Source organism: Hemiscyllium ocellatum, chromosome 2 (assembly GCF_020745735.1).
Source record: "Hemiscyllium ocellatum isolate sHemOce1 chromosome 2, sHemOce1.pat.X.cur, whole genome shotgun sequence".
NCBI lineage: Eukaryota > Metazoa > Chordata > Chondrichthyes > Orectolobiformes > Hemiscylliidae > Hemiscyllium > Hemiscyllium ocellatum.
Window position 1 is genome coordinate 75,171,824 of NC_083402.1, and position 15,303 is coordinate 75,187,126.

General features: G+C 41.6%; 1 protein-coding gene across 2 annotated transcripts in view; it reads right to left on the minus strand.

Annotated features, from left to right (window-relative positions):
• Positions 1–15,303, minus strand: part of cep120 (centrosomal protein 120) — a 101,663-nt gene that overhangs the window by 70,211 nt on the left and 16,149 nt on the right. For both annotated transcript variants that reach the window (XM_060837694.1, XM_060837686.1), the window contains exons 5-6: positions 7,601–7,761; positions 6,678–6,875 (exon numbers count right to left, since the gene is read on the minus strand). In XM_060837694.1, the coding sequence (XP_060693677.1) occupies positions 6,678–6,875; positions 7,601–7,761 (359 nt within the window). The remainder of the gene's footprint in view (positions 1–6,677; positions 6,876–7,600; positions 7,762–15,303) is intronic.

A 15,303-nucleotide genomic window follows, 5' to 3' on the forward strand; every position in this document is an offset into this window, starting at 1 on the left:
GAATCCCTGCAGTTCTTCTTCTATCGCAATAAGAACATGGCATACCTCCAGGCTCTCTATTCAATCCTCAAATCCCTTAATTCCTTTAGTTTTGAAGACTCTTTCAATCTCAGCCTTGAACAGACATTCAAAGCTCAGGACACAGAGCATTCTGAGAGACTGACAAACTTGCTCTTTGAAGAAATGTATCTTCATCTCTGCTCCTGAGGCAACACCCCCTAGTTAAAGATTCTCCAGTTAAGGGAAATTGTTTCTCAGCAATTGCATAGAGGCCCAAATGACATGGACTGCGGTGAAAAAATGGCAAGAAGTCCAGCAAGGACTACTTCAACATCAGGAACAATCATTACATATTTTAACTAGGTACTGGGTGTGGACTCAAAATTCTTGCTAGACAGCAATGAGTGCATACTAAGGCTATTGCTTGCTAACAACGTTTTTAACTGCTGATTTCACCTCATTAATATGCAGCTTTCTACGAAGACATTTGCTGTAAGCAAATGAGCCATTGAGAAATCCGGACATGGGAGTCAGAGTGGATACCAAGTGTATTCAACTCAATGTTGGCTGCAAATATCCTTCATGTTGGTCATCAGTACAATGGACATGCGCCATTGGCACTGGTCACACATAGCCCATAGCAATAGATATTGGAATCAGACATGTGCTAACTCTTGGCACGTCTCTTATCCACTGAAAATATGCTTCTGTGCTTCCGTGCTGCACCTCAAAGTGCAAAGGGAATAATAGCTGGAATGCTGCAGCAAGAAATGGCTCTCAGGGGCAGGCATCCAGTGCATGGACTGGACGAAGCTGCATCGCAGAATGTTCGTTTGCTCTCTTTGTATTGAGCACCTTTGAGCTCACCACACCTGTGCCTTGTCCCTAAGCTCACAGTTTTGCTGCATTAGTGTGCTACTTAGCACAGACACAAAGCCAGGACAGTTGTCAGCAGTCCTCAGTCAAGTCAAGAAAGATAGCCAGTGGGCCCTGCAATTTAAATCAAGGGCAGCCTCTAATTCCAGTCCAAAGACGTGGACTTGATCAGTCAATGGCTTGAGGTGGTCCCAGTCTGCAAAGCAAGGTGCCAATTTCTCCTTCTCTACTACATCAGGGGCAAAAATCAAGACCATGCAGGACAGCTTTGAATCCTCCACTATCAACATCTGTGCAGGATACCAATTTGCTGACAACACAAAGACAGGCAGCAAAGTTAATTGTGAAGAGGACATATGCAAGCTATGAAGCGATTTAGATAAGTTAGTGAATGGGCAAAGATCGAACAAATGGGGTATAATGTGGTAAATTGACCACTTCTGCAATATCAAGAAAGAATAAGTCGACACAGTTTTGCACATGGCAGAATTAAGAATGAAAACACCAGTCACGAGTCAGGGGTGGAACACTGAGGTGGCTGTATGGCATGTTTTCACCTAATACATGAGCAGCCTGATAGGAATCCAAAGGTCAGACCAATTATGTCAAAATCTCAAATGGAAAACATTGATTTCATCACAGATTTTTCTTCGCAGATCAGGACACCCATGTCACATTTTTATTTACTTTACCAAACAGCTGGCTTAACTTTGATAAGAATAAGGAAAAGAAGAGAATAGCAAGGACAACAGAATCAGAAACAAGACACTCAAGATGCTGCATTTGTGGAAGAACAAGCAACAGAATTTCTCCAGCAATTTCTGTTTCTGTTTTAGATATTTAGTATCCTCAATTTTTTGTTCTATTTTATTGAACTTTTGAGCCACTGGCTCCTTTCAAGGCTCATTTAGGGACATGTGGCTTCTCCAAATCAACCCACAAACACAATCAAGAGTTCACAGAAAACAATACAGTTTGTCCTGTTTACCACAGAACCAGAAAGGGAAGGTGCCAAAACCATCGGATTTGCTGTCATTGTTGGGTACCCTCAGGTTCCAGGAGCCATCGACTGCAGTCATGTGGCATTGGGAACTCCCAGGCATCATCCAACCAGGTTCCCGAAAAGCAAGAGATGAAACTCTCTCAATGGTCAGTGCATTTGTGACCATAGACAACAATTCCTGCGCCCACTATTCAGTGAGCTGTCACAACATGCCAAACTCCCAGATTTTCTGAATGTCTGTCAGCACCAACACAATCTCTAGGGCTGGACTTTGACTAATGATCCCAGTGCAAAACCATCAGTTTGATATCCATCAGTGCTTCAATGCAGCACACGCATTCACTAGCGCCATCAGTGAGGAGGGAACTGTCTTCTGAATATGCATTTCCGATGTCTGGACTGCTCACGAAGAGCATGCCGGTACAGGTGGTTCTTCTGTAACATGATAGTTGCATTCATGTGCAATTCTGCATTACAGAAAAATCGCACTTTACAACCAGCAATTAAGGTGTTGGTGATGTAATCGCATTACAGCCAACGCATGTTTTAAAAGTTTGCATTTTAGAAACAGTATCCCCAATTCATCAATCGCATTATAGCGAATTCGTTTTAATGAAAGGCGCTTTATAGCAAAATGACCTGTGCTAATCAGACAGACTAAGACATAGCTCAATATAAATGGAAATCTAAAAGAAGGGCTCTGGAGCAGCTACTTAACTCCTCAGGCAAGGAAAAAATAAGACAATCTGATAAAGTTCCTGAAGGAGGCAGTGCTAATGATCAGGATGCTGAGGAAATGAGGGCAATAGTGAGACAAGGCAGACAAGCCATAATAACCTGACAACGGCTATGCCTGATAATATTTTTAAAAATTTACTCATGGATGTGGGACGTGAGCGTTGCTAGCTAGGCCAGCTTTTATTGCCTATCTATAGATGCCCTTGAGAAGATATTGGTGAGCTGCTTTCTTAAACTGCTCAATCCATGTGCTGTAGGTAGACCCAAAATACCATTAGGAAGGGAATTTCACATAGATATATTTCCAGGTCAGGATGGTGAATCGCTTGGAGGGGAACTTGCAGGTGCTGATTTTCCCATGTAGCTGCTGCCCTTGTCCTTCTAGATGGTGGTTGTTGTGGGTTTGAAAGGTACTGTCTAAGGATCTTTGGTGCAGACTATAAGTGGTACTCACTGTTGTTAATGCATTTCGGTGGTGGAGGGAGTGGATATGGTGCCATTCAACTGGGATGCTTTGGTGTGGATGGTGTCAAGCTGCTTGATTGTTGTTGGAGCTGCACTCATCCACGTAAGTGGGGAGTATTCCATCATACTCTTCACATGTGCCTTGTAGACAATGGACAGGCTTTCAGGAGCCAGGAGGTGAGGTACTTACTGCAGCATTCTTAGCCTTTGACCTACACTTATTGCTATTGTATTTACATGCTAGATCGGTTCAGTTTGTGGTCAACGGTAACTCCCAGGATGCAGATAGTTGGGGGACTCTGTCATGGTAATGCCATTGTATGCCATGGGTTGACGAATTGATCGTCTCTTACTGGAGGTGGTCATTGCCCGGTATTTATGTGGCACAAATGTTACTTGCTACTTTTCAGCCCAATCAGCCAAATAGCTTCATATGAATATTTGTGGACATTCTGAAGTAATAGCCGACTGCAAAGCAAAGCCATTCCAGCCCTCAAGGGAATGCTCATTTTATAACTGAAACTTTGATACTATGTTTGTCACAGACTATCAAACATGTTTCCTTGTGCACCAATAACTTCTTGTTCTGTTTCCTAATCAAAGGATCAGTTACATGATGGCTGTGCCAAGCTACGCCAAACATAGTGTGCAAATATCAGAGACAAAGCTGACGTGCATGGTGCTGAATTTCTGCTGAAACACCACCATCTAGTTAAAGTTCTCATTTTTCAGAAGTCATGTTCCTCCTATAGGACAGCAGTGATTGAAAGGCTCAGCACTCTTCACGCAGCTACACATGACGCTCATGTCAGTGTTTACGGTAGTCACTGGCTCTCGTGTTAGTAAACAAGGAAAGCAACAGGTCAAATGTCTTAACAAATTTGTACAGACCTCAGGAATATATCTCTAAACTCTATTTTTGCTTCGTGTAGTGCTGCATGGAAGATGCAACCAACGTGGATTCAATGTTGTTTAACCTTTCTTTTCCTCCCATTACAACTGGGTACCACCACAGCAGCTGTAACTGAGCTTGAAGAAGCCTATTGACAGCTATGTTACCTTACCTCGATGACTTTGGCAGTCTTCTTCCATTGGGCCTGGATCAAGAGATGTACTTCAAACCTCCTGGACCTGACCTTTAGGTACATGGCAGAGAGGAGGTGATGTGTAGGACAACTCTGGAGTGTCTCACGATGACAATCCTTGGCTGTCAGCTGTCACTCCTCATCCCTGTTGGGTGTAATTTCACCTCCTTCATCCATCAAGGGATGGAGGATCTGCATCGCTGTCAAGGTCACTTGGATCATCTCATCAAGACAATTAATAAAACCATTCATGGCTTGCGCAATAGAATGGAAGCCCAAGTCCTTATCCAACAGATACTGAATGCTCTGCCTGACCAGGTTCTCCAAGGCAGCCACACCTGGTTCATGGAGATAGTCACACATTCACCTGACATCAGACAGAACTTAGGAAGCTTTCTCTACCCTTCTTTCCAGTTTCTGCCAAGGGTACCAGATGCATGCAGACATTCCCCGGCTTACCTAGGCACTACCATCAGCTCATCATCTGTACGTACTAAGACATAGAGAGATGCCTGACATAAGCTTACAAGATGAGCAAATGGCTAGAGCCCTATTTACACAATTGCTGACAAGGTCAAGGAAATATGCAAATCCCAAAGTGCATTTTTACTAATGAAGGTAAGTTTGCATTTGTGGTAAAGGATCCATTAGATTTCCCAACTTGCATATCAACAAAGAGAATGCACCTTTCACTGCTTCATCGCAAAAGCAAATGGCAGTTCAGGATGGAGTGTATCATGGTATTTAAAGAAATTTTTAGATGCATCTGGAGTTTCAAAGATTTCATCAACACATTGGATATACAGGTTGGAGGTTAGGGTATCTTCCATCAAAAACATGCCTAAACAATGATTTCACGTAGGTATTCCTCAAGTTGCTAATGTCCAAGCAGGTTAAGAAGGCATCTGACTAAAATTCAGCTGAAGTCAAGTTTGCTAGCTTTATTTGAAATGAATACAGAAATTATGCAACTTAATTTCACACTTCTGAGTTTTTATAAGAAAAGAAAGAACACCAGGGTCCCTGCTTCTGATTGCACTTTACACTCATACACACGTACACGTTCTCTCACAGAGAGTATTACACACGGAGCGATTCGTAGAATACGCAAATAAGTTGAACAGTGAATTGCATTAGCTTTACATACTCAAATGAATACAATGAAAAGTTTACAAATCGCCATTTATGGAGCCACCTTAGGAAACAAGGTACCTAGGTAGAGATTTTTCAGACCAAGTTCTAAGGAAAAAAAATTAGAAAAATAAAGAAATAAAAGGCTAGCATTACAGATCATAAAAGTAAATTAGAAAAATAGAGAAATAAAAAGTTCAGAATAACAGTACTACCAACCCAATTCACGCTAGCACATTGCCTCCAATCTGTGCCAGGCCTTGAATCACCTCAAGGCCAGAAATCTACACTAAGACAACCTCAGGCCGAAAGACTGTCATGGGCCACAGAGAGAACGCCACGCCAGTTTGGGAGATCACCCCGCCGTGTTGGGAGATTGCTGCACTGGGCCAGCAAACCACCATGCCAGGCCACTGAAAGACACTACATGCCATCAAAAGACCAACACACCATGGGAGATCACCATGCCAGGCTGAATGACCACCAGGCTGGGAGACTGCTGGACTGGGCTGCTGAAAGACTGCTTCGAGAGTGTGGTCCTGGAAAAGCACAGCATGTCAGGCAGCATCTGAGGAGCAGGAAAATCGACATTTCAGGCAAAAGCCCTTCATCGGGAATCACCATTCCCGATGAAGGGCTTTTGCCAGAAACATCGATTTTCCTGCTCCTCGGATGCTGTGTGACCTGCTGTGCTTTTCCAGCACCACACTCTCGACTCTGATCTCCAGCATCTGCAGTTCTCACTTTCGCATTGCCAAAAAACTGCCACAAGCCTCTGAGAGATCACTACATCGAGCCATCAAGTGACCACCATCACAGGTTGAGAGGACACCACACCAGGCCGAGAGGTCGCCTCACTGTGTCAATGCTGAGGCCAGCAGTTCAGGACATTGCAGAGAAGAAAGAAGAGAGAAAAATAGAGAAAGAAAGAAAAAAGAAACAGACAGAGCCGACTAGCTCCAGCTGAAGTGCCATATTCCATCGCCATCTTGGAATCAGTGTGCACCATCTATATATATGCACAGCTGCAACTCACCAAGAGCTTCCTTCCACTGTATCTTTATGCGATCTCTATCATTTAAAAGGACTACAGCAACAGATGCATGGAACAGCACCACCTGCAAAGCTTCTCCAAGTCACACCATCCCGACCTGGAACAATACTGTTGTTTCTTAACTATTGCTAAATTCAGATCTTGGAACTACCTCTCTGTCAGCACTGTGGATATAACTATTTGCTACTTTAACCAACACGTCACTTGCTCTTTACTTCATTTTCGGCAAATAATCTTCATCATCGCCATCTCTATCCTGCCCTCTTCCCACTCTAATCAGCAAATACTATAAGAAATAAATTGCAGTATGTAATACTAAAACTACCTGGAGATTTGGTTGAGAAGATAAGAACAGCTGGAGAACATCTAGTTGACTCCGAATTCTCACTGAAGCTCGTTCTGGTGCAAAGTTCGGGTTCATCAGATCAATGAAAGGATCATTGGTGACATCATTTCCCAGCAAAGTGTAGTAAAAGAAAAATTCAGGTCTCCCCTCTGGTAGCTTGATTGTACTTGGAATCAACTGAGAATAGTACAAAGTTACACTCTGGATTAATTTTCATCAAAGTAAGCTTTGTTAGCATACAGATATGAAAAGTGTGGTGCTGGGGAGCAGGGAAACCGACGTTTCGGATGCTGCCTGGCCTGCTGCACTTTTCGAGCACCACACTTTTCAACACTGGTCTCCAGCATTTGCAGTCCTCACTTTCTCCTAGCATACAGATACGGCCACACACAAATTACAAACAAACCTTTGCAGCAGTAACGTCAGGACCAAAACCTCAACTGTAAAAATCAGATAAAAACAGCAATCCCCTGAAACATATTCATCTGTGGGAGATTTCATTTTAAGACCTATTATGGTTCCACTGTGAGCAGTCAGAAGAACTTCCTTTTAGTTTGGCAGTTAAGGGCAATATATAATTCATGCATTTTGTTGAACATTACGTTCATCAAATGGAGAAGCTGCAGGAGTATTTCTACATTATCAAAGAATCTGGTTCAACTCTAGCTAGACAATCTGGTCTTAAAAAAACAAATTTGTCTTGGTTCAAAATACTTGAATAGCAGTAATGAATTACAGGCTGAAGTCCAAGTGATGAAAAATTTAATTAAACTTATTCTGAAGACTTGAGAGCATGAAGTAGTAATTAAATTATCTAACAGGCAATATTGAAGCACGTTTCATCAGTACTGCTACACGATTAACATTACTAATCCTAAATTGAGACTAGTGCTTTCACCAACCTGCTCTAACTGTGTTGCAAATGCAATGGTCACAGAAAGCATAAAGAAATCGTTGCAGAATTCTGCTGGCCCAATCTGATAATAGCTTTCGTCCTCATTCAGAACTGCAGTCAGATTCTTGGGGTTCAAATCCAGGATAGGATCAGGCGAAGTTTCTATTACTACAAAATGTGCAAATAGTTTAAAAGCAATTTTAATTACTGAGTTTTGTCAACAGTGTTATGGCTTTAAGCACTGGATTTGTTCAAAGTGGATTTAGGAAAAAAAAAGCTTGATATACTTTTAGCAAATGGATCTTACAATGTTACAAGTGATTTTTCTACATGTACAACTGTATTATTCAAATCACAAAAATATTTTAAATAAACAATTCAGTTCTGAGTGTAAAAAAAACAAGGCTAAAGAATATCTTAAAGACACACAACCAAAATATTACATTTTTTTAATAGACACTGATTAGTCTATTTTAGATACATTTAAATAATGCAGAAGACTGCTTTTGTAGCTGGCAAATGAAAAGGGTGTTAAAATAGAAATAATAAGCATGTTCAGCAGTAAGATAGTATTTTAAAAAAGTAAAAGAAACCAAGTGAAATGTTCAAAACTCTAGCTAATCTGTTACAACAATCACAAGTTTAAGGTCAACCTGAAATGTGGATTCATGGGATAAATCCAACTGATGCCATAATATGTAATAATTCCATTTCTGTTGATGCTATCAGTTATTTTTAAGGTAATCAATGCCATTAGATATCAGGTACAAGTATAATCCATCAGCCTTGTGCAATATTCTTGAGGTCTTCGAAGTTATTTTTATATTTTTAGAATACCACATCATACATGTAGTAATTGTTGACTAAATACTTCTTTTGAGTTGGTTGATATAGAGCACCCGACCCTGTTTGCTGTAAAAACAATATTACCTATAAAATTAGAATTTTAAGTGATAGATTCTAATCCAAGTCTTCTTATGAGAATTCCAATAAAATTCTTCCAAAATACTAAATAACTAATCAACTCGATAACATTTGGCCCAACAAGTCCACACCAACCCTGCAAAGAGCAACCCATCCCCCAACATTAATCCCCTGATTAATGCACCTAAAACTATGGGCAATTTAGCACGGCCAATTCACCTGACCTGCACATCTTTGGATTGTGGGAGGAAACCCATGTAGACACGGGGAGAATGTGCAAACTCCACACAGTCACCCAAGGTGGGAACTGAACCCCGTTCCCTGGCGCTGTGAGGTAGCAGTGATAACCACTGTTTCATCCAACATAAGACCATAAGACATAGGAGTGGAAGTAAGGCCATTCTGCCCATCGAGTCCACTCCGCCGTTCAATCATGGCTGATGGGCGTTTCAACTCCACTTACCAGCATTCTCCCTGTAGCTCTTAATTCCGTAATTCCTTGTGACATCAAGGAATCTCCTCCACACAGTTTTAAAACTTCAGCTGAACAATTTATCCCATACATTTCGATTGAAATCCTACATAGACACAATAAAATTCCCTGAACAACCACCAATTTGATTTTTTTTAAAAGTCAGCACCTTCCCCTACTCAACAGACGATTCAGGGACTTCCTCAGAAGACATCTTTAGCTTTTCTGAATGTGACTCCATTTTGAGGCTGGAAAATTGTCAGGATAATTGGGCGAGCAGTGGAGTGGGCAACAGTGAGAAGAAGACTTAAGGGAGTAGGGGCACAGAAGTCTACCATTGTTGTTTAAAAGCTCACCACCATTCTGGGGTCTCCACCCTCACTTTGAGAAACACTGATACAGATCACTGCTGTGGATAAATAATCAGTTCAGACCTTTGAGGACAACAATTTTTTGCTGTTAAAATAAAGCATGATTTTATTTCTAATCACAACAGAACAGATTTGTAAAGTACAACAAAAAGGGATCTCACTTCTCCGCTAAGACAGTGGTATTCATTTAAATTGTGTTAAACAGAGAAAATAATTTATTTTGAGCAGTTTGGTAAAAGGTCGGCATCCCACTTCAATGCCTTACTTCAAAACGGAAAGGAATATCCTTTGCAAACACATACATCATACAGGTGTGCATAGAGGAGCTCCTTAAAACACAGCTGCGTGTCAATTTTGAGCAAACTATGAATGTAACCAGCGTTTGAAATCTTTCTTGATTATCAAAATAAGAAAGAAAGACAAGGGAAAAAAAAATGAGTTGAATTGGCTTGAATATAAAACAGAAGGTGCACTTTTCTGATCAGTAAAAGCAATCTCTCTGCAAACATAAGGAAACAGCAGCGAGAAGCAGAAGTAAGAAATTCAGCCCCTTGAGCTCGTCTATTTGATATGATCATAGCTAATTTCATTCTGGCCGAATTCCACTTTCCTGCATGCTCTCCATAACTTTTCAAGGCATTGTTCATTAAAATTGTGTCTACCTTCTTAAATTTATTCACTATCTCAGTGTCCATCTGACCTGGGATACTGAACTCCACAGATTCACAACTCTTTGAGAAAAGTAATTTATCCTCATTTCTGGTTTAAATCAGCTACCAATGATTCTAAAGCTATGACTTGTTGTTCTAGATTGCCCCACATGGTGAAGCATCTTTTCTGTGTCTACTTTGTCAATCCCTTTTAGCATCTGATGTACCTAAATTAGATCTCCTCTCATTCTTCTAAATTCTAAGAGGTATAGACCCAAACTGCTCAAGTTCTCTTCATAACACAAATCCCTTATCTTTGGAATCTAGTGAACTTCCTCTTAACTACTTCCAATGCAACAACATCCCTCCTCAAGTAAGGGGACTAAAATTGTACACAATACTCCAGCTGCAGCCTCACTAAGACCTTATATAGCTTCAGAAATACTTCTCTTCATTTATACTCTATTCCTTCAGCAACAAATGCCAAAATACCATTTGCCTTCCTTTTTACCTGCTGTACCTATTTACTTGTTTTCTGCAATTCATGCACAAGGATATCCAGATTCCTCTCCAAATTTCTCTCCAGTTAAATAACAAATTGCTTTTCTATTTCTCCAATCAAAATGGATAACTTCACACATATCCATGTTCAATTTCATTGATCTAATTCTGACCTATTTGCCTAATCCATCCATAGCCATTTGTAAATTTCTTATTTTTTCATAGCAACTTACTTTCTCACCCAGTTACTGTCATCTGCAAATTTGGCTATCATACTTTCGATCCCTACATCCAAATCATTAATACAGATTGTAAATATTTGGAGTTTGAAGACTGAGCCCTGTGGCACTCCACTAGTTACATGTGAAAGCTCTGCATCCTTACTTCAAAAAGGAAAGAAATATCCTTTGCAAACACATACATCATACAGGTGTGCATAGAGGAGCTCAGCTGCGTGCCAATTTTGAGCAAACTATGAGTGCAACCAGCGTTTGAAATCTTTCTTGATTATCAAAATACGAAGAAAGACAAGGAAAAAAAATAATGAGCTGAATCGGCTTGAATATAAAAGAGAAGGTGCACTTTTCTGATCAGCACACATCACAGTAAAAACAATCTCTCTGCAGCTACACTGGCACCAACCCCCACCTTTTTATCCGCTACATCGATGACTGTATCGGCGCTACCTCGTGCTCCCACGAGGAGGTTGAACAGTTCATCCACTTTACTAACACCTTCCACCCCAACCTCAAATTTACCTGGACTGTCTCAGACTCCTCCCTCCCCTTCCTAGACCTCTTCATTTCTATCTCAGGCGATTGACTCAACACGGACATTGACTACAAACTGATCAATTCCCACAGCTATCTAGATTACACCTCCTCCCACCCTGCCCCCTGTAAAAATGCAATCCCATATTCCCAATTCCTTCGCCTCCGCCGCACCTGCTCCCAGGAGGACCAATTCCAATACCGTACAGCCTAGATGACCTCCTTCTTCAAAGACCGCAATTTCCCCTCAAACGTGGTTCACGATGCTCTCCACCACATCTCCTCCATTTCCCGCTCCTCCGCCCTTGTACCCCACCCCTCCAATCGCCACCAGGACAGAACCCCACTGGTCCTCACCTACCACCCCACCAACCTCCAGATACATTGTATCATCCTTCGTCATTTCCGCCACCTCCAAACAGACCCCAAAACCAGGGATATATTTCCCTCCCCTCCCCTATCAGCGTTCCGGAAAGACCACTGCCTCTGCGACTCCCTCGTCAGGTCCACACCCCCCACCAACCCAACCTCCACTCCCGGCACCTTCCCCTGCAACCGCAAGAAATGCAAAACATACGCTCACACCTCCCCCCTCACTTCCCTCCAAGGCCCCAAGGGATCCTTCCATATCCGTCACAAATTCACCTGCACCTCCACACACATCATTTACTGCACCGGCTGCACCCAATGTGGCCTCCTCTACATTGGGGAGACAGGCCGCCTACTTGCGGAACGCTTCAGAGAACATCTCTGGGATACCCGCACTAACCAACCCAACCACCCCGTGACTGAACACTTTAACTCCCCCTCCCACTCACCAAGGACTTGCAGGTCCTTGGCCTCCTCCATCGCCAGACCATGGCAACACGATGCCTGGAGGAAGAGCGCCTCATCTTCTGCCTAGGAATCCTCCAACCACAAGGGATGAATGCAGATTTCTCCAGCTTCCTCATTTCGCCTTCCCCCACCTTATCTCAGTCCCAACCCTCGGACTCAGCGCCACCTTCTTGACCTGCAATCTTCTTCCCGACCTCTCCGCCCCCACCCCCACCCCCTCTCTGGCCTATCACCCTCACCTTAACCTATTTCCACCTATCGCATTCCCAACGCCCCTCCCCCAAGTCCCTCCTCCCTACCTTTTATCTTAGCCGGCTTGGCACACGTTCCTCATTCCTGAAGAAGGGCTTATGCCCAAAACGTCGATTCTCCTGCTCCTTGGACACTGCCCAACCTGCTGCGATTTTCCAGCAACCCATTTTTCAGCACTAGTTACATGTTGTCAGCCAGAAAAAGACCTATTTATTCCAACTCTCTGCTTGCTGCTGATTAACTAATTCTCTATTCAACCTAATTAATTACCCTAACCCATGTGATCTTACTTTGTGTATTAACCTTTTGTATGGTACCTTATCAAATGATTTCTGGAAGTCCAGTGTACTCCATCTACATAATTCCCATTATCCACATTGGTTGTTCTATCTTCAAAGAACTCAAACAAATGTGATTGACTCTTAATAAAACCATGCTGATTCTGACTAATTTTACTTTGACTTTCCAAATGTTGTATTATTACTTCCTTCACAATGGATTCTAATAATTTCACAACAACAGGTGTTAAACTAACAGATCTGCAGTTTCTACTTTCTGTCTTCGTTTTAGAATAAAGGTGTGATACAAGCATTTTTTTGAATCCACTGGTATTTTGATCCACCCAGGAAATTCTGGAATATTTTAACCAATGGATCCATTAGTCCTGCAGCTAATTCCTTTAAGACTATAAGATACAGGCCATTGGGAACTTGTCTGCTTTCAATTCTAATAGTTTGCTCAATACTCTTTCCCTAGTGATGATGATTATTCCAAGTTCCTCCCTTTCCATAATTACTGCTTTGTTATAATTGGGATGGTACTAGTGTCCTCCACTGTGAAAACTGAAGCCAACTATTGATTCAGTAACTCTGCCAATTCTATGCTCTCCACTATTTACTCTCCAGTCTCATCCTCCAAGGGACCAACATACACTTTAGCTACAATTTTCCCTTTAAGTGCTTATAGAAGCTTTTGGAAGCCATTTTTATATTTTGTGCTAGTTTGCTTTCATAATCTACCTTTACTCTTTTATGATTATTTTAATAACCTTTTGTCAACCTTTAAAAGTTTCCCAAATTTCCCATTTTTGTCTGTATGTTATCTTTAATCTCCTTCCTTAGCCTTGGACGTTTTCACCCCCACCTTACAATCTTTCTTCTATTCTGAAATATATTTTAGTTGGGAACAATTGAGTAGCTCCTTAAAAAACCTATAACTGCTCATCAACTTTCCTACTTGTTTGTCTTCCTGCCCAGTCCTCTAGGGCCAGATCTGTTCCTGTGTAATTATCTTTGTTTCACTCCAGAATGCTAGTGTGGGACTCCATTTCCCACCCTCCAATTGAATTTGAAATTCCAGCATGCTAGCATCACCATTCCCTAGAGGATCCTTTATAAAGGAATCATTAATTAATCCCATCTCATTACACAATACCAAATCTAAAGTAGTCTGTGCCATGGGTGCTTCTATAAAATATTTCTCCAAGAAACAAACTGTCATACATTCAATGAGATTACCGTTGTCAATGTGGTTAATCCAGTCAACATGCACATTAACATTACCAATGACTATTGCTGTAGCTTTCTTACAAGTCCCAATATTTCCTGGTTTATACTGGGTTCACTGTAAGATTCCTGTTTGCGGACCTATAGAATATCCCAATCAGGGGCTTTTCTCCCCTGCTATTTCTTCTTTCTGCCCAGACTGAAGTGCTGTTAAGATTTCGCTGCATAGCACCGATCTCTTCTTTTATGAACAAAGTTTTCCCACCTCCTTTTCCTTCCTGTCTATCCTTCCAAAACACTAAGCACCCAATCTAGAGCCGAGACATAACTTAGAAACAAAAGAGGATTCACTTCAATCCAAGGTGAGGAGAAATTACTTTACTCAGAATACTGTGAACCTTTGGTATTGTATAGCACAGAAAGTTGTGGAAGATCTATCTCTTAGGATGTTTAAGGCAGAAACTGAAGGTGGTGGAGAAGTCATACAGCATAATCAAGAAAAGAGCCAATTATAGAGTCATAGAGCCATACAGCATGAAAATATAACCTTCGCTCCAACCAGTTCATGACAACCATAATCCCAAACTTGCCTTCACTGGTCACAGCACTGAGTATTGGAGTTGGGATGTCACGTTCTGGCTGTACAGTGTCTTGGTGAGGCCACTTTTGGAATAGTACATACAGTTCTGGTTGCCCTTCTATAGGAAGGATATTATTAAATTGGAAAGTGTGCAAAAAGGATTTTCAAGGATGTTACTGGGATTGGAGGGTTTGAGTTAAAAGAAGCTGTACAGGCTGGGACTTACTGCACTGCTTAGGGGGTGACCTTTTGGAGGTTTATAAAATCATGAGGGGCATAGTAAAGATGAACATCATAAAATCTAGGAAATCACAAAGATGTTATCCAACTTTATAAATAGCAAAAAGGTCTTTTCCCCAGGTAAGGGAATTCAAAACTTGGGGGCATAATTGTAAGGGGAGTGGAGAAAGATTTAAAAGGGACCTGAGGAGCAACATTTTCACCGAGGGTGGTTCATAGTGGCTCATGAACTGCTAGAGTAAGTGTTAAATGCAGGTACAGTAATGACATTTAAAAGACATTTGGACAAGTATGCGAATAGGAAAGGTTAAGAGAGATATGGGCCAAATGCAGGCAATGGGAAACCTGGTCAACATGGACTCAATGGACCGAAGGATCTGATCCTGTGTTCTATGATTCTATGATGGACTTGTGCCTGTCAATGGCATATAGGTTATGTGGATGGGATGAGCAAAAGGCACTGAAATGTCCAATCAGCTGCAATTATACTGAATGATGGGGCAGGCTAAATGGACTGAATGGCCTACTCTTATTCCTGTGTTCATAAAATCTAGGTCAGAAGTCACACGACACCAGGTTATAGTTCAACAGGTTTATTTGAAATCACA